General features: G+C 56.7%; 3 protein-coding genes across 3 annotated transcripts in view; all 3 read right to left on the reverse strand.

The window, feature by feature from the left end:
* On the reverse strand, positions 1-16576 carry PTPN22 (protein tyrosine phosphatase, non-receptor type 22). The gene is made up of 21 exons (XM_026864229.1): positions 16490-16576; positions 12741-12849; positions 11903-11979; positions 10987-11082; positions 10564-10602; positions 10159-10230; positions 10011-10070; positions 9524-9666; positions 9266-9332; positions 8390-8467; positions 7762-7854; positions 6374-6450; positions 5092-5819; positions 4134-4226; positions 3905-4035; positions 3355-3382; positions 2846-2926; positions 2445-2551; positions 1797-1827; positions 1083-1160; positions 1-443 (listed from the first exon to the last, which is right to left on the reverse strand). The coding sequence occupies exons 1-21, from the start codon at positions 16574-16576 to the stop codon at positions 379-381; spliced, it is 2340 nt and encodes a 779-aa protein (XP_026720030.1). The 3' UTR covers positions 1-378.
* A 1418-nt stretch (positions 16577-17994) lies between these two features.
* Positions 17995-21798, reverse strand: BCL2L15 (BCL2 like 15). Its single transcript, XM_026864260.1, has 4 exons — positions 21625-21798; positions 19382-19524; positions 18604-18819; positions 17995-18161 (listed from the first exon to the last, which is right to left on the reverse strand). The coding sequence occupies exons 1-4, from the start codon at positions 21728-21730 to the stop codon at positions 18144-18146; spliced, it is 483 nt and encodes a 160-aa protein (XP_026720061.1). The 5' UTR covers positions 21731-21798; the 3' UTR covers positions 17995-18143.
* A 610-nt stretch (positions 21799-22408) lies between these two features.
* Positions 22409-24282, reverse strand: part of AP4B1 (adaptor related protein complex 4 subunit beta 1) — a 6223-nt gene continuing 4349 nt past the window's right edge. The window contains 1 exon segment of the mRNA XM_026864271.1: positions 22409-24221. Coding sequence (XP_026720072.1) covers positions 23624-24221 — 598 coding nt within the window. The 3' untranslated portion in view covers positions 22409-23623.

Here is a 24282-nt window from a genome sequence, read left to right on the forward strand (position 1 = left end):
CTGCGCTGCTCTCCAGGTCAGTCAGTCCCGGCTGGGTCGGTGCCAGTTCACACGCCTGGTTCAGAACGCTCACATCCATCCTTTTGAAGTGAATACGTTCCAAAGCACAACTGAAATGTCTCTCTCCTTAGGATAAAATACCTATTCCCGTTTTTAGTTTCCATCATGTTGTGAATGAACTGAAAGTGCTTAGCTGCTGGTACTTCTATATTCTTCTTTAAAACTTTGGTTGATGAAGGATGTGTAAGTAGTGCCTGAGCTGCAAATACTGTGCAATAGCTTCTGATGTGTTTATTTTGATGGAAACCTTACTGGGATGAGCGCTCAAGGCGTATCAGAAGGACTTCACAAATCTGTAACGCCAAATCTGTAAAACATCTATATATTCCAGGCTGGTGGTGGATTTCTTGGTCCTTTAGGTTTTGAAAATCGATTTGCAAAGCCTAGAAAGAAATTTTTTGGGTTTTTTTTTAATGCAACAAATTCTGTATGTTATCAATGCTGATTATGTAATTCCTTAAGATAACATGGTATTTAAAAGTGCTTGTAATTTCAGTTCTTTCCCAAACTTTAAGCAACATCCTGTAGTTGTAAGTCAGCTGGTGCAAAACCAGTCTGTCAGTGGATCTGTCCGACAAATACCGTCGTTACAGCATGAATATCAGGGGAACTGGGTTGTACACCTCATCTAATATATGACTACTCTCTAGAAGGGGAATTTAAAAAGGAAAACATATTTCTCCTCTGCCGTACTACACAAGGCAGGGCAGCAGGCTGGCGGCAGGGCTACAGCTTTGTCTCTGCTGGCACATAAAGGCTTTCAGGTACAGGAAGGCCCAACCACGCTTCAGACTCTTCCCACACCGAGAAGCGTTTGGCAGAGCGGGATCTGGGGTCTGCGTGTCCCACCCTTACCTGCTCTTTAAACAGTTGGTGAATAAAGTTGTAAATGTGTAAAAAAAAAAAAAAAAAAAAAAGATATTTATAATGTTTGTAACTTGTTAGCATTCAGCCTGGTCCCTGCGTTCAGACTTTCAAAACCCAGGTACTTCCTACACCAAGACGCGAAGAGAAAAACATACCAAAGCTAAGGAAGGACCTCGAGTGGTTTGGAGGGGCAGATTCTGGTGGGTGCGTTGGTGCAGATGGACTACAGATGCCTAGGGAAAAAAAAAACAAACCAAAAACAGACTGAGGCAGTTAGTGACTGTGCAGGAGCTCCCTGCGGAGCAGGGCAGCAGCGCAGGGCTGAGCGCTGGCAGCGCCGAGCGGCGTAACAACATTATTTCCTCGGAGCAGGGAGCAGTGTGCTACTGCAGCACAATCCCCCGGGAAAGCGTCTGCTCAGAAGGGCTTTAAAGAGTTTGTAGCAGTCCTGTTTTCAAGGTAAGCATTTTAATTGTAGATCAAAGGGAACTTAATGAGAAACTCCTTATTTATGCCCCAGATAGAGTGGGCGGGACCCAGGTTCCTCACAGCACCCCTGTCCCCATTGCTAGAGTCCTTGTCCACAGCGCCGGTTTGCATGACCTGAACAATTTGGTAACTTGGGTACCCTGAGCTGTCCCCAAGGTACCCGCAGGGCAACACAGGGGCAGCGCAGCCGCCCCACGATGCTGCAGACACAACCGTCCCCCTCCCGAGGGGGCAGCCCGCGGGTCCCGCTCCAGAGCGGGCAGACGTGCCGGGCCCTCCACGCCTGACAAGTTCAGGTTCTTGACAATTCAACCCCACATATTTCTTTATATACTTGCTGAAAGCCGTCGGGAAGATGCACGTTAGCCTGAAAGACTTACTCTTTTTCACATTTTTCAATATTTTCAAGCTCTGTAGAGGGAAAAAAAAATCTTGTTGGAAAAAAATGTAGCAAGTAGTAGATCAGCTCCTGGGATTAAAGAAATTTACTGCTAAATACACACATGTCACATCTAAGAAGGATCGTGCCTGGCAGCTGCGACTGAAACGCAGACTCCTGACACTCACTTTGGCTTTTTTCGAGCAAACCCAAACACCTCCAGCTTGTGTTATTGTTGTTTTCCTCAGACGCTTTTCTGTTCAACCACAACATCCCGAAGTACAATTGCTCGTGGGGATAATTAACTCGGGCCACAACAAGAGGGGCCTGGTGATGAGTAGCGTCTGTCCTACACGGGAATTCAGGCTCCACTCAAGCGACTTTTTCCACGAGGAAGTGGTGCGTTGAGCGGTCGCAGCGCCGGGCGCGGCCGCTCACAGGGGCAGGGCTGTGTTACACGGTGGTTTGGTTCGTAGTTCTGCAGCAGAGGGTTTGTATTGGCCTCGTTTCCTTGCCCTAAATACGAGTGGTCTCAGAGCAGGCAATCTTCACGAGGTCAGCAGTGAGCCCGTAGCAATAGCTGTAGCTAGAATGATCTCTTCTTCTCACCCCCCATTCTCAGTAGCTTGTTCCGCCGTGTTTCTCTTACCTTGCTTCTCCTGAAGCGTTTCATAGGCTCTCTGGACAAATTTTCCGAACCGCTTTTCTCCAAGCTCGGAGGACCCGTCATAGAGTTTCTCGCAGCAGGCTGCAGACCTGGGAACACACATCAGAACATTTTCAGGGGTCACTCAAGAATCCTCCTTCTTTTTTCCAAGCACTTTGTTGCTGCTTTTCATTTCCACTGATGCAGCAGTTCAAGACATTTCCAGCAGGTCCCCTGGCTGCCTTTACTGTTCTTCTACCTGCTGAACTCTGCTGCAGTTGAGTCCTGAAGCACTACCCTCGGTAAGGCTTTGAACAAGTGGGCCATGACCTCCTCAGCTGTTTACAGGTTTGGGTGTAAGTACAAAATCTCAGCTACAGCCAAGAAAATAACTCATCACTTACATGCAGCATCAGCAAGAATAAATGATTCTGGGGTTCTTTCAGGAAGCGGGGGAGGAGAGTTAGAGCGATCCCGGGTTGTCTCTGAGAAAGCAAAGATAAAAGAGTTGGTTACCTAGCTATAAAAATAAATATATCTATATCTACATCTATATATATATCTCAGTTCTCTGGGAGGTCCACAGCATCAAACCAGCGTGTGTCAATTGTCTCAGAGGAAACACACAAATGCAGCAAAAGACGTGACAACCCTCAGCCCGAGGAGGCTGCAGGGAACATCCTCACGTACAGGGTGAGGCAGGAGCTGATCAGGAAATAAAAACTACCAGTTCATGTGGCTGCAGCGCTGTCTAGTTCTGTTTAGAACTGTTTAGCTGCAGAACTATAGCAACACAAAATTTAGGTTGGACTGAGCGCAGATCCTAAAGACATTTACTAAATATGGTAAAGCCGCTGCGGTAAAGAGCAGCCCTTATTTCCAAAGATAGTTTATCTCAGCATTAAACTTATACCTGTTTGTGGGCTCCGAAGCTTCACACTCTGGAAACCAAAAAGAAGGAAGGTATTTGAAATCTCCACAACCAAATGTCATTCTCTTGCCCACAAGCAAGCCAGGGGAGACGAGGAAAGGATGTTACACGCAGACACCCTCCCCCACACACCGTGTAATGGAAGATAGACTCACGCTTTACTGTTCCGCTTTACAAAGCTCAGATTCAACTATGGCATGATTTTGTTCAGCTCCTGCCTGTTCCACAGGGCAGTGTGAACCTCAGCGGACCACTAACATCTAACGTCTTCGTTATCCTCCTCTAAAAGAGGGGCAATATTTTTACTACCTTGTAGGGGATTTAAGACCCCAAAAATGAATGTTTGGAGTAAAGTAGATGCTGATAAGGAGGGGCCTGACTGAGGCCACATCCAACTCCCAGTCCTGAACCCAGAAATTATTTATGGGAAGGACACAGGGCCAAAACTAGGGTCTTTCTCACAGAAGGAAAGGGGTGAAGGGAACTGGCCCAGTGGTGGTGCTGGAGAAGAGATAAAAAGCCTCTTACTTACCTTACACGGTCTCAGTCTCACTGAGTCATTGAACACCTCGGAGTGGGACTCACCACTCCACTCCAAACAGATTCCGGAATTTGTGTTTCTGGCTGGAAGCTGAAAATCAGAAGTGGCCAGAGGAAATTGTCCTAGAGACAGTTGAACACAAGGGAGGTCATTTCTCATCCCGGGCGCGGGAAGAGCCCTCGGAGCACCCCCCAGCCCCTGCTTTGCTAAGTGCACCTACCAGATTCACTGGCCACAATAAAGGACTCGGGGGTTCGCTCGGGCAGGGGTGGAGGATCATCATCATCATCATCATCTGGCTGTGGCAGGGCGGCTAATTGGGGAGACACGGACAGAACAGCGGCTTGGCACGACGCAGCAGAACCACAGCCCTCGGCGGGGCGCAGAGCTGGCCGACTGCTCCCTGCGACTGCTCTCGCCCAGCCGCGCGCCGGAGGCGATGGTTAAACCCCTCAGTTACAAATCCAAATAGTCCCCAGCACCCGCTCACCCGCCGCTAGCTACGTGGGCAGGGGCTGCGGCGGGGTGGGCAGCAGGGCGCCCATCGCGGAGGCCCACGGCGGGTGCTGCAGCCCCGGAACCTCCCCAGAGCCCCAGCGTCGGGGCTGGGGGCGCGCTGGAAGCTGAAGGGCCCGAGCAGAACAAAGCTGAGGACAACGGGAACGTCCCAACTGGGCCAGGACTGACCAGACCAAGGCATGATTCCGCCCTCACGCAGCAGGTGATGGGTTTAAGGCTGCGGATCTGGGCAAACCCTGACGCTGAAGTCCTGGTTCTCCCAGCGGGATGCCAGCATACCCCTGAGCAGCAGGAAGGAGTGGCTTTACACCTGGCAGCTAAATTTCCGAGTGCTGCTTGGAGCTCCCTGCTTGAGGAACTGGTCAGCACCAACCCCTGCCTTCCCGCCACAGCCATACCGCGGGGACGCAGGAGTTCAGCTGTGCAACGTGAAGCCCGAAATCACGCTCTTCTAAAAACGTTGGTGATGGGAAAAGTTTAAGGCAGGATGAAACGAGCGCAACGATGAAACCAGTCGCTCCCTCAGCTCTGGTGGGAACGCAGTCCCGAGAAGCCGCTGCAGCCGTGCCTGAACCCCAAACGACCACCCTCACCCCTGCTCCAGCACGCCGCAGGCCAGCGGGACCAGGCCCAGGTTGTGGCAGCGCTGCAGCACTTACTCGGGGAGGAGGAACCCTGGGCCTGCAGCCGGGGTGCGCGGTGGGACACGGGCCGGGCTGGCGGAGAGCTGGCCAGGGCGGGCTGCAGGGGAGCGCCCGCGGCGCAAGGGAGGAGAACAGCCTGCCCCTCCGCGAGGTCCTCGGCAAACACCAGGGACATGGGCTCATCTGGAGAGAGCGACGAGAAGTAGGGGTCCTCTGCGGAGCAGACGTAAGGGTAAGGACACTGCCCGCGGCTCCTGCGGCCGGGGGGGCTGTCAGCCTCGCGCCTGGAGCGGTTCAGCTCAACAGGGGAAACTCCGTCCTGCGTCTTCACCTGAAAGCTCGAGCAACAGGCACTGGGCAACTGTGAACTCAAACCAGGGTTTGCCTCCCCGCCATCCCACTCCCGGCCTTCTCCTCGCTGAGCCAGCACGAAGGGGGTGGATGCAGCCCGGGTCAGAGGGGCTCTGCCGCGCAGCCCCCTCCTGCCGCCTCCCTTCGGTTCCGGGGGCCGCAGCAGCTGCTCAGGGGAGATGCTGCTGAACTCCAAACTGCGGTGCTTCTGGAGAGCGTCCCCAGCACCCCACTCCTCCGCCGCCGCCTTTCTGCAGCTGATGAAGCTCAGCGTGCCGAAGGAGATGGCCTGTCTGATGGCCGGGCCTCCCGCGGCAGACAGCGAGGGCGGCGGCGCCTTGCCTCGTGCCACTGGGGGAAGACATCGATGCACGTCCCGTTCTTGCTCTGAGCTGCAATAAAGCACCGTGCTGTGAAGTCGAAACCTGGCACTCAGAAATCTCTGTTAACCTGCTAACAAGGCCCCACAGCGCTGTCTTGAGAGCAGAGCCCGGGACGCAGAGCCCTGTTCTGCCCCAGGCAAGGGGCGCGGGGCGGGCTGCGCGTGGCGGTGCCCCGTTCAAACACCACATGGGGAGCAGAGGAGGCCCCTTACGCCAGTAAACAACACCCTCAGAGCCAACGATACCAAAAAGCAAAACAGACTCTGCAAACCAAACATGCCCGCAGAAAGATCCCCCCACCCTCTGAAGCCAGGCTCCTCGGGCAAGAGGCACCGGGGTGGCACCGGCAGGTGGGAGGGGGGACCCGCAGGGTGCCCAGCCCCAGGCAGAGGCCTGAGGGGAACCAGCACTGGGACGTCTCCACAACCATGAGCCTTTTCTCCTCCTGCCCTGTGTGCTCAGTTCGTCCGTGAGACGCTGTGTGAGCCCCACATGAGACAGAGCCACGGGCACGGGAGGGGGACGGGTAATCAACGCAGGGGATGCTTGTGCTGTGGCCTTACCAGGTTAGCAATCTCAGAGAATAAATATCTTCCACTGAAGTCAGAAGTGGCTCGGCTACAGGACGCTTTGTTTGTACCTAGTGACAGAAAAGTTTAGAAAACAAGAGTGAGGAGGAAGAATGCAAAGAGCACAGACATGCTGTTTCAGGAGCTGGAAATTATTAATGCTGTTTTGAAATGTCAAACATCAACTTGAAAACACCAAGTTGGAGCTGAAAGCTGAGGACAGCCGTTCCCGTCAGCACCTTTCTGAAAGGAGAGTGCCGGGAGCCCAGCGCCGGCAGCTCAGCCCAGCGCCCCGCGGCACGCAGCCGGGCGCTGGCTTCCTGCGCGACGCCTCAGCCATCCCCATCCCCCTGCTCGGCACCAGCACTGCCAGGGCGCCGAGCCTTGGGTGGGCGAGAGGTTTGGCCAGGAGCTACAAAACCACATCCGGACTCAAACCATTGTCTGCATTTTGCATCGCCCCAGTCCTTGCATCTCCCTCGCTTGCAGTCTGTGCACAACACGCAGAAAGAGGCACTGCCCAGCCCTTTCCTCACCGGGCTCTGGCTTGGAACATCCCGCAAATCCTACGGCTAAACCGAGGCACGAGCCCCATCACAGGGTCCTGTTCCCAGTTCTTTAGACAAAAGCTTCTGACAAAAAAGGCTAAGGGTGACCTTTCAGCCTTTGCCTAAGAAAGGCGACACATTTACTTCAGCCCGATGGCCAACAGCCGCCCAGGGCAGGTAAGGCTCGTGCCAGCAGCCACAGGACAGCAAGAGCAAAGCAAAGCTTCTGTACCTTCCTGTTTGTGTGCAACTTCGTACCAAGACCACCTTGTTTTTCCTCAGAGGTGTATCAGATTTGAAAGACACATTTTTCCAGAAGATGTTTTGGCCCGCTCTCTCCCACAGACAGGCTGTAACACCAATTACCTCGCTAGAATGCCACCCTGCGTCAGACTAACGCCTTCAGCACACCGCCTCCTGCGCCCGGGCCCCCAGCCTGGGCTCAGAGTCACGCTGTCGCCTGCAAGCTCTCCACGAAGACAAGTTTCACCCGCACGTCCACATGGAAACCGGCTGCTACTGTGCAAAGTTGGTGCTTTTCTATTCACTCGTGATATTCAACAATTATAAGAGTGTATAGAAAATGGGTTTGAGACCAAAGAAAATTCATCTCTCGCCTGGGGCCAAATCCTGTGCTAAACATTGCACGTTCAGGGAAGCAGATGGGTTCCCGTGCGTTTCCCGGACAAGAGGCTCAGTTCGGGCGCCAAGGGTAGCAGAAAACACGGGGATTCATTCCAGGTCTGCAGAGGAGACTTCTGCAGCTGGGGCCAAGGTTGGAGCTGGCGTGGCCGGGGCTGCGAGGGGCAGCGTGTTTATCCTGGGGATTTTTACCTGTGAAGCAGCAGAATCTTCTGGAGCATCCAGGGCTTTAATCTGCCTTTTGAAGAGCTCGATCACTGCATCATAAACCAGCTCGTACTGCTCCTGCGCTCCAGACAAGTAAATCAGAGTGAGAGCCAGCACCTGCAGTGGGTGCAAATGGTCCCTGACACCCAAGCACCAGCCCCTGAGAGAAGCTGCCGCTTCCCAGCCCATTCGCAGGGTAAATTCTCAGAAGAGGTAGAAGCCACAACTTTCAAAGGGTTCAGGCTGAAGCATCTGGGTTTCTTCGGGTGCACAAACAACGCTGTTCTGCACTGAGCTTCCTCTTCAGTCTGTCTCAGCTGAGAAGGGTTCCCACTTCATCCCCCGGACAGCCCCTTGTTTCACAGTGTAAGTGTCTGATAAATCGGGCTGCAAGCACTCAGCTGCTCCAGCTGTCTACAGGGAAATGGTCAGCTACCAAATTAATTTCTGCAAAACCATTCCTCTGTTCAGAAAAGGGACCTTAGAGAACGCCGACGTGCCCCAGTTCCAGCAGCACAACCGCTCCGCGTTCCCCTGCTGCGAACCCTCCCGGGAAGCGCCGGGGTGCCGGCACGGAGCGTCCCTCCCAGCCCGAGAGACCTCCCCGACGTACCTTGGTCTGCACTATGGAAGGCCTCTGCGTGCGCATGTCCTGGATCAGACTGAAAATACTGAAGTTCACTGGAACAATCTTGCAAGAAAGAGAGACAACGGAAAATTAGGGACAGGTCTAATTCCAAGCAACTGCCCAGTCCTGACGCGGTTTAGAACGGTGTCCAAGATTCAGGCCTGCTACTGCAAGAGTTTTCAACAAAGGACCTGCTTGAATTGCTCTTTTTGATTAGGAACCAGTTGCCTCCCCCCTGCTGTCCCGCACTCCACAGAAAACACCCTTTTTATAACAACATTGGTAACGGCTGCGAAGAGCACAAGGCCAGGATCAGAACGCAGCCACCCCCCGAGCCCCCGCAACCCGCTGCAAGGCCGGGGGTGACTTCACACACACATTTATCGCGGAACCCGAGCAAAGCAAGGCGTTAGCTGGGAAACGCTGACGTTCTGATGGTTAAGTGCGGAGAGACAAGTAGAGACAGTAAAGCGGCGTTGAAGGCGAAGGCTGGTGCAGAGCCAGCCCTGGTGACCCGAGGTCCCGCCGGAGGAGCAGCGGGAGGGTTCTGGGTTCTGCCCCGTCGGCTCAGGCACTGGGGGCACTCGCACCGGGGTGGGGGAGCAGCGCCCGCGGGCAGCGCATGGGTGATGCGGAGCCTAAAGGGAGAGAAGCAGCACGAGCTGGGAACGGGGTGTCAGTGGTTTGGCCACCACCGTGCTCCAGCCAGGCTGTGGGGGTCTCCCGCTCACGTCTGTCACCTGAAACACGTCTGCTGCAGTCAGAGGGGTGAAAGGGCAGCGAGGGGGGAGAGAGGCGAGGAGGGACAGACGTGGCTGCGCGCAGGCGCCCTTTGAAGAGGCAGAGGGGGCCGACACTCACCCCGTCCCTCAGCAGCTTCTGGGTGTAGTCGATGGCGCAGATGACGCCCGTCCTCCCGCAGCCGGCACTGCAAGGACAGCCACGGCGGGGTGTTGGTGGCCTCTCGGCTACACGTGACGCCGCTGGGCTGCTGCTGCCGGCTGCCCCCAGAGCACCCGGTGCCTGAGGACCTCCTGCGAGAGCAGCGCGGCCGCTCAGGAGGCGAGAGCCGGGGGCTGGGGGCCACCAGCCCTCCCCGCCGGTGGCCGGCTCGCCCACCTGCAGTGGATGCAGATGGGGATGCTGTCGTCCGGCTGGTAGCAGCGGATCTCGCCGATGAGCTCCAGGATGGGGTCGATGGACGAGGGGACGTCGTGGTCCGGCCAGTTTCTGTAGTGGAACTGGTGGACGGTGCGGGTTTCCTGCAAGGGCAGAGCACTGGCAGGGGCCAGGGCCGGCCGCTGCCACCAAGGGGACGCTGCCGCGGGTCCCGGGGGCGCAGGGGGACACGCAGGGCGGGGGTGCCGGGGCGCTGCAGACACCCCCAGCTCCCGGCTGCATTTGCCACAACTGACAAACAGCTTCAGAAATTGAGGTTTGAGTGAATCGATTTTTTACTTTCTTTGTCCCTTCAGCTACTGTCAAGTCTAAACCCACAGGCTGAGCAGTGTAAAACTTTCTGCACAAAGCCTGCTGTATTTTAACGCATTATTTACACAATAAAGCGAGCCAAGGTGCATCTCCTGCCTTGACCTCTCCTACTTACCTCATTCAGGGTCACCTGTAAAGTCCTAATTACATACTCATTTTTCTTCTCTTCAGCTTCCTGCAGAGCAAGACGTTAGTCACGTTTTCTGCGGGGGACACGAGTTTCCAGCGCGTGACGCGAGGGGTGCTGGGGCAGCTGTACTCACACAGGCGACGCCGAAAGGGCCACACTGCAGGGGAGGGCCGGCCGCCTCTGCCCAGTACCGCTCGCATTTCTTCTGTTGCGGGAAGCAGGACACGTTTGGGTGCCAGCACCCGCCCCAGCTCCCCCCTCGCCCTGCAGCACAGAACTCACACTGGGAGGAGGCCCAGCGCTTGCTGCCCCCCAGCTCCAGCCCCCCCTTCCCTGCAGCCATCGCTGCTGGTTTTTCCCTCCCAAAGAGATGAGCTACGCTACTGGAAAGGGTTTAAGAATCTGCAGCCGGAGACTCAGGAAACAGCTCGTATCAAACAGAGACTCACTGTCACTAATGAGATTTAATGAACATCTGCATCTCTCCGCCCCGCCCTGGCACTGTCACGGCAGAGGCCGCCCCTGACATGTTACTCACCTTTCCCGCTTCAAACTCCATACAAGCCATGACCACAATCTGCAGAAAGAAGGTTTGTTAGAAAAGTCTGCACACAAGGCATCCAGGCAGCAAAAATCAAACTCATCACTTGGGAGTAGTTGTCAGCCGTGAGGAAGCTCTGCGGGCTGCCCGCCCGGCATCCCTCCTGCTCCGCAAATGAGACTCGGGGCACGAGGACCTCTCTGCTCAGAGCCCAGCGCCGAGACAGCCACGAGCCCACTCCTGTCCCAGCACGAGTGTGGGGGAGGCTCACGGGAAGGATGCGGGGCACACACACTTCTGGAGCAAAACCCTGACCTCCCTCCCTCTGCCTAGGCAGAAAGGGCTGCTGGCTGCCTGCACAGACAGCTTTGCTTTTATAAAAAAAAAAAAAAAAAGGAAGACATATAAATGTGCACTTACCAGGACTTTATACTCCCAAATCATCCTCCAAAAGTCAATGACAGTAGTGGGGAGAGGACCCTGGGTTGCAATGTATGCTCTTGGCCCATAGACGCCCTAAAGCAGCATTCAAACCAGACACGGAGATATCTTTGCTTAGTGCAGCAGCAGAAATAAAGCCATTCCTCTTTCTGAATCTCACTTCTATGCAATGAGCCCGGTAAGGATTTAGAAAGGCTTTTATATCGTCAAATTTTAGGCACCTACATTAGATAAAGCGAATGGAAGCTAATGGTGTGCGAGCCTCCGAGCGGCAGAGCCAGCGTGGGAGCGAGGCCCGAGGCGAGGTCTCCACCCAGCTGGGGCTCCCGCCGCGCTCTGGGAGGTGACAGCAGCTCACCCCGCTCTGCCGCCGGCCCAGGAACGACCCCCGGCGCAGACGGGTCACACGGGGCCCCGGGTCGCCGTGGCGGAGAACGAAGGGAACCACTATCGGTCTGTCGCAGAAGGGTCACGAGCGCGGGAGCATCCCGCAGCACGCGGAGCTCTGGACGGGGAACCGTCCGCGCTGCCCCAACCCCGCGGGTCGCAGGCGTGCTGCCATCAGGGCTTCCTGCCCGGGCGGCTCCGGCCACGTTCTGCACCAGCCACCCCCACAGGCAGCAGGGCCGACAAGGAAGTCGGGGCTGCGAGCCACAAACTGTTCCACCGCCCACCCCGGCGCGACCACACGGCCCTGGCGACGGGTGCTGCCGGGGGGGTTTGGGGGGGCTCGCTGGTCGCACACATCTTCTGCACATCAGCTCTCGCGGAGCACGGCCCGGTCCCTATGCTCAGCGCAGCCTGCAGCCGGCTCCTCCCGGCACCACGCAACCCGCAGCACCGCGAGCTGCTCCCGACACCCTTGTGCGGCGGAAGGCCACGGAAGGAGCAGTACCTTGATGAAGTTGGCGTTGATGTAATGCGAGTCTGTGTCTGACGTGATCAGGGAGAGCTCCACTCTGGTGTGGTCAACTGCAGGCACAGAAGCAGAAGCAGCAGCAGTTAGTGCGTGCGCTGGCGGCTGAGCTCCTCCGGCTGCAGCACGAGGCGCGTTGGAGGAGCACGCACATCGGGGAGCTCAGCCCAGAGCAGACGAGGGGCTGCGTGAGCAGCTCGTGCTCCTCCTGCACCCCCCGACAGCCCCGCGCGGGCAGCGGACGGGCAGGGACGGCGAGGGGGAGGGCAGGTCTGTCGGGGACGGCGAGGGCTCGGGCCAGAGCTGCAGATGCTGCCCCTGCCCCAGCACAACGCCCGTCGCCTCCGACCGCGGAGCGAGCCAGGCCCAGAGCCACCCCGCGTCCCACCTTACAGGCTCAGATCTGGTCCGCGCGTTTAGATTATTTTGTTTTCAAGCTAGAACAGATGAAAGGGACATTCTGCCCTGATCCTAGGACAGATTCTTATTTGGAAACTCCTGCACCGAGCCAGGACCCGCCATGGCAGGTTTTCACTGTGATCTGGTCGCAATACTACCCCGAGAGCTTGCAAGGATGAGCATTAGAGGGTGCGTTTCCTACTGAAATTTAGAAAGCACGTGCCAGAGTCCTGCCGAGCGTGCGCTGCAACAGGCAAAGACAAAGCCTTAAACCTGCCCAGGGGAATCCAAGGCCGCCCGGCAGCCGGTGACACACTCACACCGAGCGGCTGTGGAGGCAGGTACCGGGGCATGAGAACAGACTCAAACTAGAAAAAATCAAAAGGCTGAACAGGAACATTTGCCATTTCCAACCTACAGGGTAAGATGTCCTTGTATCTGTTCTTCTTGACGTTCTCTGGTTGCTCAGACGCTGCTGTAGGGTAGATTTTATCCGATCTGTACTTTGTTGACTGCCTTTTCAGCTTCTGTGATAAAAGAATGGAACAAATTACAGCAAACGTGCAACATACAACACTAGAGAGCACACGTGAAGGTCTCTAGGGGTCAGGTTCACTGCCACAAAGCAAGGTCTGCACCATTAATTTTTTCCTGAGTGGCTTTTCTCAAGGTACTCGGAGCAAGAATAGAGACAGAAGCCACTTGAGAGCCCCACCAGAGGCTTCTGAAGAATGGAAAGTGTGTGCTGAGGAAAGCGTGTGCCCACACGAGGCTCGGGCATGTGGGCTTCTGAAGGGAAAGGATGCATTTGTACAGCACATCAAAGCATCGCCCTCACAAATAAGTGAGACACGGGGGGGAACGATTCGCAGTACAAATGGCACCCAGGTAAGAGGCGTAACAATGTTAAACCACCTTTAACAAATGGTATCAGAAAAGACAGATGAATCAATTGATTTCTCTCACTTCGGTAAAGCTGCTGTAGCTGCAGACAGCCCCGCTCAAGCCACCAAAGGAGCACAAGCAGTTGGAGCAAAGCAGCTACATGCGCAGATGAAAGAGAAAGGAGAAGGAGTCCTGGGATAGACCCTTCGGGGGATGAATCTCTCATCTCTTTCATTTCCAGGATAAAGCCGCAGCACTCCCAGAGAGTTCAAGCACCTTTTTCCTGCCAAAGCACAGAATTTTATTTCACCGACATCAGCTTCTGAATAACACACACCGTTCGTTGCCACGAACTTCAAAAGCCCATTCTTGTTGTACTTTTTCTTTCATAATTTTTCGTCTACCTAACCACTTTCCTTACCATCAAGGGGTGCTTTTGATATAAACCAAAAGGCCATTTCTCCAATTAGTGACTCTGCGGCTCGACACGCGGAAGGGCAGGTCTCCCTTTCCCACCCCCTGGAGCCCTCCTGGCCGTCACTGCTGGTGTCCGGAGCCGGGCTGGCAGAACCCTCGGGATCGTGAGGGTTGTGAAAGAGGGAAGGTGGTCGGGGGGAAGAGCGAAGGGGAGGGTCCCCGGACACACCTGAGCTGCAAGGCGAGAGGTTTTCTGGTGCCTGGTGTGCGCCTCGCCGTGACCCGCCTGAGCTGCTGGCAGGGAACGGGAACGGCGGGCTCGGCGCTGACGGCGCGGGGAGGAGCAGCCGCTGGTCTCGGGGCCACCGAACCCAAATAGCGCCTGGTCAAAGGGGTCGGGGCCGAGGGGGTGACGGTCCCTCCTGCTGGCACCGGCGAAGCCTCCCGGGGGGCTCGGGGCCACAGCTCGGCACAGCAGCACGTGAGCAGGAACCGCGGGAGTCCCAGCGGTTTCAGGACCCGGATTTTTGGGTGCTCCTAGGGACCTTCCCCCCGGAGCTCGTAAGCACCTGCCTGTCAGCTGTCAGGATCCTGTCCCCGTCCTTCCCTGCTGCTGACCAGCCGGCTCTAGGCAGGCCCCCGCTAGGACACGACACCCTCGGGCGCAGGCACTAAGCTCCAGGACGAAGACATTTGCCAAAGGGCCACAGCCGGAGCCTTCGCAGCTTCTACGCACCTGACCAGGCCAAGCAGCCCCCCAGCGATGCCGCAGATAAAAGGTGAGCGCGGCAGCACTGTGTCTGTGTCTGTGCACAGACATTCCAATTCAGATCCAAGCTGGAGTTGCTGGTTTCTAACATTAAACTGCAATGTTAAAACCCTAAGTTCTGCTGCTCTCCAAGCCACGATACCACAAAAGTCACATCTCACTGATCCGGATGGAAGGGGTCAGGAAGAAGGTGCAGGAGGCCCAGGACACTCCACGTGTCCAGCGTGAATTAATCCAGACCCCGGGGCAGGCGCAGTGTGACAGAAGCTGCGGGAGCAGGGTGGGTTTGGTGGGCTACACGTCACCTCCACACCCTCCCCCTGCCTCCTTCCAAGGCAACCCCAATCTCCAGGATAAGCTTTTTTGGAAGGGGCATCACTTAGTCCTGAAGCCAGTTTTACAGCTGAGGCTCTGAATCGCCTTAATTTCCGTCCCTGAATAAGCTGACATAAAACTGTTCAGGAAAACCCTGCGGATGAGAAATGAGTGAGAGCAGCGAGGAGCAAACCCTGGCTGTGAGGCTGCACAGACAGAAAAAGGGGACTTAAACAAAAACCCCTGTCGTTTACAGTAACACCACCACAATTTGCATGTGCAAGTGCTTGTTCACACAGAGAGAAGGGAGGCATCAGGAGGGAGAAACAGCATCGAATATTTCTACCAAGTTTGGAAATGCAAAGCCATCACAATCCCTGTTACGGCTTCTGCACTGGCAAAGGTGGCCGGTGACTCGGCCGCCCTGGGAAGGTTCCTCCCCAGCGCACGAGGAAACACAGACTTGACCACTTCTACCTGCTTTTGGGTCAGAAAATCAACTGTACGTGTGGCTGCCGGAGCCGGCGCCCGCGCCTCGCCCAGCACATCCCCAGCACGGGGCGAGCGGGGGAAATTCAGCCGCCTGTGACAGCGCTTTGTTCCGTGGAACAACAGACTGTCACTGCAGGCGCGGATTAATCACTTCCCTCCGGCCCAGACACCTGGAAACCAAGCACTAAGCTTTTCCCAAGCGCTTGAAGCGCCAGCCCTCACCGGTACGACAGGGCAGGGGGTCTCGTGGGGGCTCCGAAGCGGCCCCTGACCCTTCCCCAACGCCACTGCCTGATGTGTCCGGGGGTACCCCGGGCCAGGGGTTGTTCTGGTGCTTGAGACATCTCCGATCTTACAGAGGCACCACTTTTACCCTTCCCCACGCCCGCTAAAGCTGGGCAATGCCTTTGCTCCTCGGAGCTGCCCAGAGAGCCTGCCCGAGCAGCCTTCCTCCAGCCGATAGCCACCAGGCACGGCCGGCCGCGGGGCAGGGGGCTGCCCTCCAAGACTCGCCCCTGACACCCAAAGAGCTGTAGGAGACTCACGGACAGGGGCACTGCCCGGACCTCGACCAGCCCAGAGCCACCAGCGTTTTTTGCTCGTTTTGCCTTGAGGGAACAAGAACTAACGTGCAGGAGGGGCAGCAGCGCTGCCGGGCACAGAGCTCGTGCGCCGCTGGCGAAGGGACACGCCAGCCCTTGCCTCGGCCCCGTGCCGGGGGCTGCAGAAACGGCTCGTCCCGCCGCCACCTCGCGCCTCGGCCACACGCTCGGTGTCCGCGGGAGCCGGAAGAGTCCCGAGCCCAGGGGCCTTTCTCTGAACGCCCGCTCCCCACGCTGGGGTGGTACAGGGGCAGAGGGGTCTCCCCTGAAACGCAAAGAGGAAAAGCCGCGTCAAGGAGCAAGGGGAGATCCCCGCCGGGAACACGTGCGTCGCCGATGTAACGGGCCGCGGTGGCGAGAAGGGGCAGCAGCTCCGTATCCCCACCGTGCCCCCGGCTGCGTGAGCAGGCGAAGTGAAACTGTGTCTTGACAAGTGAATTCGCAAAGCAGAAAACAGGAAGCACTCGGGTAATTATTTAAAAGCAAACAGTTCTACTTTGAACGCGTTAAGTTAGTCTTCTGTCTTTACATTCCTTTTACCGCAGTTAACTCCTGTGTCTCCTTCTGCTGCAAAATTAATAGAAAAATCTCATTGTCACATGGAAATCCCATCGCTGTTTGAGAAATGACTGAGCGGTTCCCTTTAAAATCAGCTGAAACAAGGAGCCGTGCCTTAAGCGGACTTACCAAAAACTCTTCTACAAACTGCTCTCGGTTGAGCTTCTTGCCTTGGGCCCTTTCCAGGTTTAGCAGCAGAATCTCCCTCTGGTCCATGTTGCCGGAGACCGAGTGGTCCCCAGGCTGCCGGTCCTGGGAACGGACATGTCAAGTGCCTGCGGCGGCGGAAAGCACCAGCCCGGAGAGTGCTCGCAGCAGGCTGTGGTTTACTGACTTCATCACAAGTCCTAAAGGAAATTAGTACGTAACTGATATCGTGGCCAAACAGCAAAACAAAGCACCAAAAAACTGAGGCCCTAGTGCCTCCTGCTCAAACCACAGGCAGCGCCGAGCCGGGCAGGAGCCCGGTGGCAGGGCTGAGCTGCCTGCGCCCCTCTGGCGCCCCGGGGTCTCCCTGCGCGCCGTCCCACGGAGGCGGTGGGGTGTTGGAGGCCGGAGCCGAGCACCCCAACATCCGACGGCGGTAAGCACCACGTCCAGCCCTCAGCAGTGGTGCGGGGGGGCGAGCACGGGGCAGCGGCCGAGCACCCGCGGGGAAGGCTTCGGACTCAGAGTATGCTGCGACTGGAAGAGCCCCCAAAGCAGCACGCAAAACCCACAGTTCCCCGTCACACTTGTAACTGAGACCGTTTCCCACAGTAACTGGAAAAGGTTTGGAAAGACTCCTTCAGGCAGACACTGAGCGCCTGAACCTGGCTTGCACGTGTCACTGCCCCGGACGGCGCCAGCGCTTCTGAACAGAGAAAACCGACCAACACGCTTCGGGTCAGCTCTTCCCACCGCAATTCCCCACATCTGGTTGCTCGTGCCAGAAGAGAGGGTTAAATCGGACTCCAGTAGACTACAGAAATCACATTAATTATGCCAGCTCTAATTCACCTCACACCCTCTCGGTAACACTTACAGGTGCTCTGAAAAGCCCGTTGGACAAAGCAGAGTCATTCTGAAGTGGGAAGGAGATGCAGAGAGCAAAGATCTCGAAGGCCATCCATTTTCTCTACTTGCAGAAGTGGGGAAGACGAAAATAAACAAAACTAAAGCCGACCACCCTCCAAAACCCAAAAAAGGCATGGGAATCACAGCCTTGATCTTTCCAATATCTCACATTTTGCAGAGTCTCCAGCCTAGCTCTGCCAAGTCTGTTTCTCTTTCTGGTTGTAACTAGACACTAAACACATTCCCCCTCTGTTTTCTTGCAGATCAGGCACAGGACAGCTACAAGATTTACGTACGTAGGCGCTGAAAGGCCAAGGGCTGTTGATCACTCTGAAAGAGCCATCACTCTCAGTTTAAAATAATGTCAGTGTTAGTTTTGCAAAAACAAGCCTTTGAATCGCCTAAGAGGAACACAGAGATCTTTAGAATGACTAATGGAAATAATTTTTAAAACAAATATTCACCTGGTGAGTCTGTGGCACTGAGCACTGACCTAGAAACCTTGGATAAGAGCGAAGCTGACTTCTGTGGCTGAATTCAAGAGGAACACACGTAGAAAAGCAATAAAAAAAAAACTTTTATTAATATTTGCCCGTAGTGGTACAGAATGTCTTCTACATGTTGGTTATGTGTAGAGTTCTTCTCCAGAAGAAATACAAACATTTCTCCCAGTTAAATGAAGGAAAAGGCGAGCTTCACCTTCGGGGAAGTAGCGTGGCCCTTTCTCTCAACTGTCCAAGTTCTCCTGAAAACAGACAAACCCAAAATATGTTTTAGAGAAAGATCTGAAGGGTTTAAAGGAACCGTCAGGAGCAGGACGTGGGCCGGAGGGACGCGCGAACTGCCTCCCGCTCCGGGACCGATTTCATCCTCCCCCGGTAAAAGGCGGCGTGTGGGGCCCGCGCAGGCAGGACGGCGCTTCCGCACGGCCCGTCCTCCATTACTTCGGTTCTCATCCACGGAGCGAGCCGAGCTCCCCGGGTACCGAGGTCAGGGGTTAAACGCTGACACGCAGAAGCAGAGGGGCAGTTTGATGTCGGCCCCAGTGAGGCTTCCCCGGGGCTCCCACGGCCGCTGCGCGTGTCAGGGGGACGCGCCGGGTGTCAGCGACCGGCCGAGCCGGGGGGGGCACAAAGGAAGGGCTGTAGATGCCCAGGCAAAGACCCCCCCCACCTCCGCACCCTTACCCATCCGCCTTGGGCCTCAATGTAGTTTCTCACTCGAGGATTTCCATTGATCACTTCTATGAGTTGGGTGGGATGCACCAGAGCTGGGACTTTCTTGGCAATGTGCATCACCAATTTCACAGCCACGCTGAGAAAAGCGCTCTCGTAGACCAGCTCGGGGTTCTGGTCTCTCCACCTCTTGCTGAGAGAGTCCACGGCAGCCGCAAACTTCTCCACCTGCAAGCGTTGAGAGGGCAGTTGGAACGGCCGGGGCTCAAAATCCAACATTCCCTTAAATTCCCACACTTGCTGCTTCTACCCACGGCTGGAGCAGGCGAGCCCACAGCCTCGGGACGGGGCTGGCACCGCCCGTGGCCTCGTGCCAGCGGGGAGCGGGTACCAGAGCCGGAGCACCCGCCGCAGTCTGGGCACCCCCCTGCTCCTCTCACCACAGTCTTCCTCCTTCCCCCCTCGACACACGAGCTGCCTCCACCAACGTGGGGGCATCTCCCCCAACCACAGGCCGGCCCAGGCAGCTCCAGGGCCGCTCAGGGGATAAAAAGCAGCTTCTTCAGGAGAGAGAGGGGACAAGCGGCTCCCCCACACCTCGTCCAGCTTCTGTCCCGGCAGCTCGCGCCCCGCCTGCGGCACAGAAGCGAAGGGAGTCCCGGGGCATCGCGCCCCTTCCCCTCAGACCCCCAGCTCCCGCGGCGTGGGCTGAGCTGCCCCCCAGGCTTCTCCCGCCCCCCGGCTGGCCTAGGGACGAGGAGCCGTCCGGGCAGGACACGGTGGGCTTTACCTTCCCCGTGAACACTTCGGCAAGAGCCTCCGAGGAAACCCTTTCAAAGTCCATGTTGCACCGGTCCCCCATCAGCCGCAGGCGACTGGCGATCACAGTCGGGTCAAACGTGGTCCGATACTTCACTGCAGACCGCATGGGCTCTGGAGCAGAGAGAGGGCTTTGGCGCAACACGTGAGAGGCCGGGAAAGAGAACAGCCCCCGAACACGCCCAGGACACCCGCCCGAGGCGCAGCCTTCGGCAGGCGCTACAGTCATGGCTGCACTGGCGCCCAGAGGTCAGCGCAGGGTCCTCCTCCGAGCAGAGGCGTTCGGAGACACCGAAGTCCCTAAGAAACACCGTCACCAGCTCGCAGGGACCGAGGGGCTCTGTCCCACGGGGGTGTCCAGGCTGCTTTCCTCTCACCCTTGTTGCTTCACGCCCAAGCCTCAGTTCAGCCCCACTCCTGTTCCTCCAGGGACACCCCTAAGGCCCCTCTTCTGCCCCCCGGGTTCTGGCAGCTCCTTCCCCCGCTGCCAGGAGGGAAGGTGTCCTGCCTGCGCCTGGGGCAGAGCTGACTTTCTCCACAGCAGCCAGCGTGAGGCTGGTTTGGATTTGTGCGGAGAACAGTCCTGCTAATACAGGGATGTTTTCATTAGAAATTAATTCTTAAGAGTTATGGTAAGAAAACTAACTCTATCCCAGTCGAAACCAGGACGATACCCACGCCCTCCTCTCGACCATTTGTGTCATGTCCACGCCCCACTCTTTCCAGTACATCCCAGTTATCCACCAGCACCTTTCTCGTCAATACATACACACAGACACCACTCCCGCAGTCTATGGGCCACCCCCGTAAAACGTCTGTCGAGTTCACTTAGTCCAGGACTTGCGGTAACAGCCTGTGTGGGCAGGAGGGACAGCGCGGCGCGGGCGATGATGCCGATGCCTCTGGAATCAGCTCTGGGTCCATCACCACCGCCTCCGCTCGGTTTTACCAACGTAAAGCTCAGAGGGGTTGGAAAACGTCTCATCTCTCCCCCGGCTGCAGCGGCACTGGCGGGATGGCAAAGCCCTGCCTGCACTTCCCGCTGCAGCCTTCGGAGAACGTGGACCAAGGTCTCCTCCGAGCAAGTGCAAATTGCAACATTTCAATAGCTCATAGTGACCCAAATCTGGGAAGTTTTTCACAAAAGGAGTAAAAGGCATACTTCTCAAATTTCAAGTATATAAAGCCTTAAGGACTTCTCAGCTGTACTTGGAGGGGGGCACAGGGGGAGCACCCGAGTTGTAGCATTTTTCCTATAAAGTATTCTGAGGGGAAAAGAACAAATTTTTATTTTCCCCTGAGAAAACAAGGTTCAGCTAGAAGGAGCTACCCAATACCGAAAGTCTCAACAACACCATTTCCACTTTTGACAAAGTCATAAGGAACTGAAATCAGAATCTTTCAACAGAAAGCAGAGGGCAAGTTCATGCGGAAGCATCGCTTCCTGATCCAAATCCCTCCCTCATCCAGCCGCTAATCCCAGCTCCGGCGCTGGGCACCCGCAGCCCCCGGGGCTCCAGGCGGTTTCACAGGCTCAGGACAGCCGAGGCAGAGGCACGAGCGTCTCATCCGGGAGAGGAAAACGAGCAATACGCTAACGGAGACTTGTTCTTTAGGCAAAATGACAAACTTCCCCAGAGCTTTCGGGAAACAGGCTCCGCTATCCGGTGTCAGGAAGGTGCCAGTGGCTCTTGAAACATTTTGACTAGTTTGTTGTCATGAAAACAGGGGGAAAAGCAACGTGAATACAGGTAAAGCTCTGGGTTTCATGCAGCGTTGCTCAGCAAACCAAAGTATCCCAAATGATAGTGGGAGTTTGGGAAGCAAAGACCCTGTAAGGCAACTGGTTTTACCCAGTGAGCAGCATGAGCGGGTTGTTTGGGTTTTTTTTGATAGTGACAGTTAGAGCTTGTCCCACCCCGCTGGTGCAGAGCAAGGCAGGGCCTGCGGACCCGCAGGGGGCCCCGGGGGTGGCCGTCCCGCACAGCCCCCGTTGCCAAGGCAGACCACAGACGAGGGCTGCCCAGCATTCAAACTTGACCTTGCTCTAACTTTTCCCCCAAACCAGAGATGGCTCGGGCACCGTCACAAGTCAGCAGTTTAGGAAGCCCAACGACCCCCAGCCTCAGCCGCCTTGCTCTGGGCGTTCAGTCGAAGCGCTCCTCTACTCTCCACAGCAAAGAAACCACTTTGTGCTCCCGCACCAGGCCCTACCTCCCGAGTCCGTCTCCAGGCTCCGGCACTCGCTCTCGTCCTCGCCCAGCAGGTCGGAGAACAAGGCTTCCACCACGCAGGCCGTCTGCTCCTCAAAGGTCGCCATCGCCGCACGTCGCCCCACCGCAGCGGGCAGGGACGCTCTCACTGCTGCTCTTGGCAGGTGCCTCTGGACTTTGGCTTTCCTTTCCCAGAGCTGCACAGGTTCTGCCTTCCGAGAAGAACATGACCCCAAACCCCTCCCCGGGACAGCAGGATATGCCAATATTTGCTCTTCAAGCCATGGGTGTGGTTAGTTTCAATGTAAGTCACGTCTGCTAAGATCAACTGAAATAAAAAGTTATCAGAGACTGCTGATTTGTTCACCCAACAGTCTGGAGAAAAGGCTGGAAGCTCCAGGCCCACCCTAAAGACAGGCCTGGTCCAGCCACAGCAGAGCGAACCACAGCTGGGCAACAAGCTGCCGTCACGTTCTGAAGACGACTCAGTGCCAACACTCGACGGCAGCGCTCTGCGAGGACAGGAACGCAACACGCACAGAGACACGGGAACTCCTAACGGGAGCCCCACTGCAGCTGCTTCCCTACCTCTGAACTCACCGGGAGGCAGCTCACCCTTGCAGCCATTTGGCTTATGAGACCGAAATTAATTATTGCTCCTCAAAGCCTTGCTTCAGGAAGCCGAGACAGAGGCAGGGCTGGGCTGCCGTTCTGTCTGATCCACGGCAGCGACCAGATGACTCCATCCCACAGACTTCAGAGTTGAACCAAGAACTCCAGAAAACAGCCAGGAAGGTTTTACACTTTTATTAAGGAAAAATCAGAAAGAAAATCTAAAGCCTGTTGTTTAACAGTGACAGGAGCGTTTCAGTGAAGTGCATGGAGGGCATGCTGCAATTGAGAGGTACAGCAGTCATTTAAAGAAATTAAAAATGACGAGAACTCTTGCAGAATAGGGTTAACAAAGCCACTTCATACAGCGGCGTAGCACCCTGCCGCAATAACCTCAGCCTTGGGCCAAGGAGCCTTCCTTGGAGTTCTGCCGCTCCGTAAAACACGGCTGTGAGACGGAGACTCTTCAGGACACCGTACAAAGTCCGACCCTCCCCGCGTTCCGGCCGAGCAGACGAAGCGCTGTCGACACGCTCTCCAGGAGCGACCCGAGGCTGCCCAGAGCGTAACGTGCAAAACACTGAGTCACGCAGCGCCGCGCCATCTCGTGCGCTGCACTGCCAGGGCAGGGCGACAGCGCGGCACGGCGACAAACGGTAACTCCCATTCTAGTTAACGGTAAAAATCAGTGTCAGCCAAAATGTAATATTCCACAATTACCCCAGCAGCAGCAGCCCCTCCGTCCCAGCCTCCACGGGCTGCGCCAGCCAACCCAACCCGCACACCCTGCGCCTCCGAGAGCCGCCCTGGGAGCCGAGGGGGGGCTTCAGAGGGGGCAGCTCAGGATTGCAGCAGCACATTTCAACTGGAAAATACGGCTTTTCCTCTCGAAAAGCAACAGGCTTGCTCCAGCCAGCACAACGGGCCCCGTCCACCCACCTCTGACCCACGGGGCTCAGCTCCCCCCTAAGCGAAGCTACAGGCAAAATCTATGGGACAGAAACGTAAACCCCAGGAAAGGGAGCAAAGGGCTAAACCCTTCCCGGGGTGCTCCCCAATGTGGGGGAAGCAGCAGAGTCCGGGAGTCTCTGAACTTCTGAATTATTTACAATGCTCGTGAAGAAAACCTCAGCAAAACACATCCCAGAATTCTGCTCGCTTCTGGATCCATCAGTCACACCAGAGCCTCGCGGCCATCGCCACAGACGCCACCAGCTCTGACTCACAAACGTGTCCCCTCGTCCTTCCCCCCGCCCGTCGGCGTGGCAGGCCCCGGGCTGCCCCGCTCCCGCAGGTTAAAAGTCCAAACCCGGCACCGGGCGCAGCAGAAGCCGGAGGAAGGAACCCTCGGCGCGGCCCGAGCACGCGGCCGGCCGGGAGCGGGGCCCTCAGGAGCCCAGCCCAGCCACCGCCCCCATCACCGTCCTTAGGGCCGACACAAAGGTCTGCAGTGCCTCGGGCCCGGCCTCGCGCTGCTTCACCGAGACCTGCAGCTCCGCGCCCGCCGCCTCCAGCAGCAGCTCCGTCAGGAAGAGGCCGCCCGCGTCGTCCCGGGCGCTCAGATAAGCCTTCCAGGGCCACGCGCCAGCCCGGCTCATGGCAACCGTCTGGATGTGGAGGACGTGAAGGGCCGTCTGTACCGTGTCCGGCTGGACCGTCCCGCCCCAGGGCAGCGAGAGGCGGCAGCTCGTGTCCAGGCTCAGCCAGTCCTTCTCAAACTGCTCCGCAGTCAGGCGGGCGTCAGGAACCAAGGTCAGGCTGCCCGCCTCGGGGTGAACCTGGAGAACTCCTTTATTCCCTTCAGAAATCAGCGACTCTGAAACGAAACCACAAACACGTGAGACGCGGCACACGGGGCGCAGCTCCCAGTTTCACACACGGACCCCACGGAGCCATCGGAGGAGGATCCACCCCGGCTGGAGCCACAGCAGCCCCTGGGCTGCGAGGGGGGGCCAGTGCTGAGCCCCCGTCAGCGCTCTCCGGGATCTTGCACAGAAAACCCTGTGAGAACATCCACCGGGGAGGGGAGCGGGGATCCCGGGGGGGG

Source organism: Athene cunicularia, assembly GCF_003259725.1.
Source record: "Athene cunicularia isolate RWA chromosome 26 unlocalized genomic scaffold, athCun1 chr26_part1, whole genome shotgun sequence".
Classification (NCBI taxonomy): Eukaryota; Metazoa; Chordata; class Aves; order Strigiformes; family Strigidae; genus Athene; species Athene cunicularia.

Bases quoted from the DNA above. Each gene is read 5' to 3' on its own strand.
- PTPN22 (XM_026864229.1), bottom strand. From the start codon at position 16,576: ATGGACCAGAGGGAGATTCTGCTGCTAAACCTGGAAAGGGCCCAAGGC. The intron at 10,603-10,986 runs GTAAGTGCACAT...TTCTTTCTGCAG, and splicing joins TTTGGGAGTATAAAGTCCTG to ATTGTGGTCATGGCTTGTAT. The intron at 10,231-10,563 runs GTGAGTAACATG...TTCCCGCAACAG, and splicing joins TGGAGTTTGAAGCGGGAAAG to AAGAAATGCGAGCGGTACTG.
- BCL2L15 (XM_026864260.1), bottom strand. From the start codon at position 21,730: ATGGCGACCTTTGAGGAGCAGACGGCCTGCGTGGTGGAAGCCTTGTTC. The intron at 19,525-21,624 runs GTAGGGCCTGGT...TCTCTGCTCCAG, and splicing joins CCTGGAGACGGACTCGGGAG to AGCCCATGCGGTCTGCAGTG. The intron at 18,820-19,381 runs GTAAAGCCCACC...CAACGCTTGCAG, and splicing joins CCGAAGTGTTCACGGGGAAG to GTGGAGAAGTTTGCGGCTGC.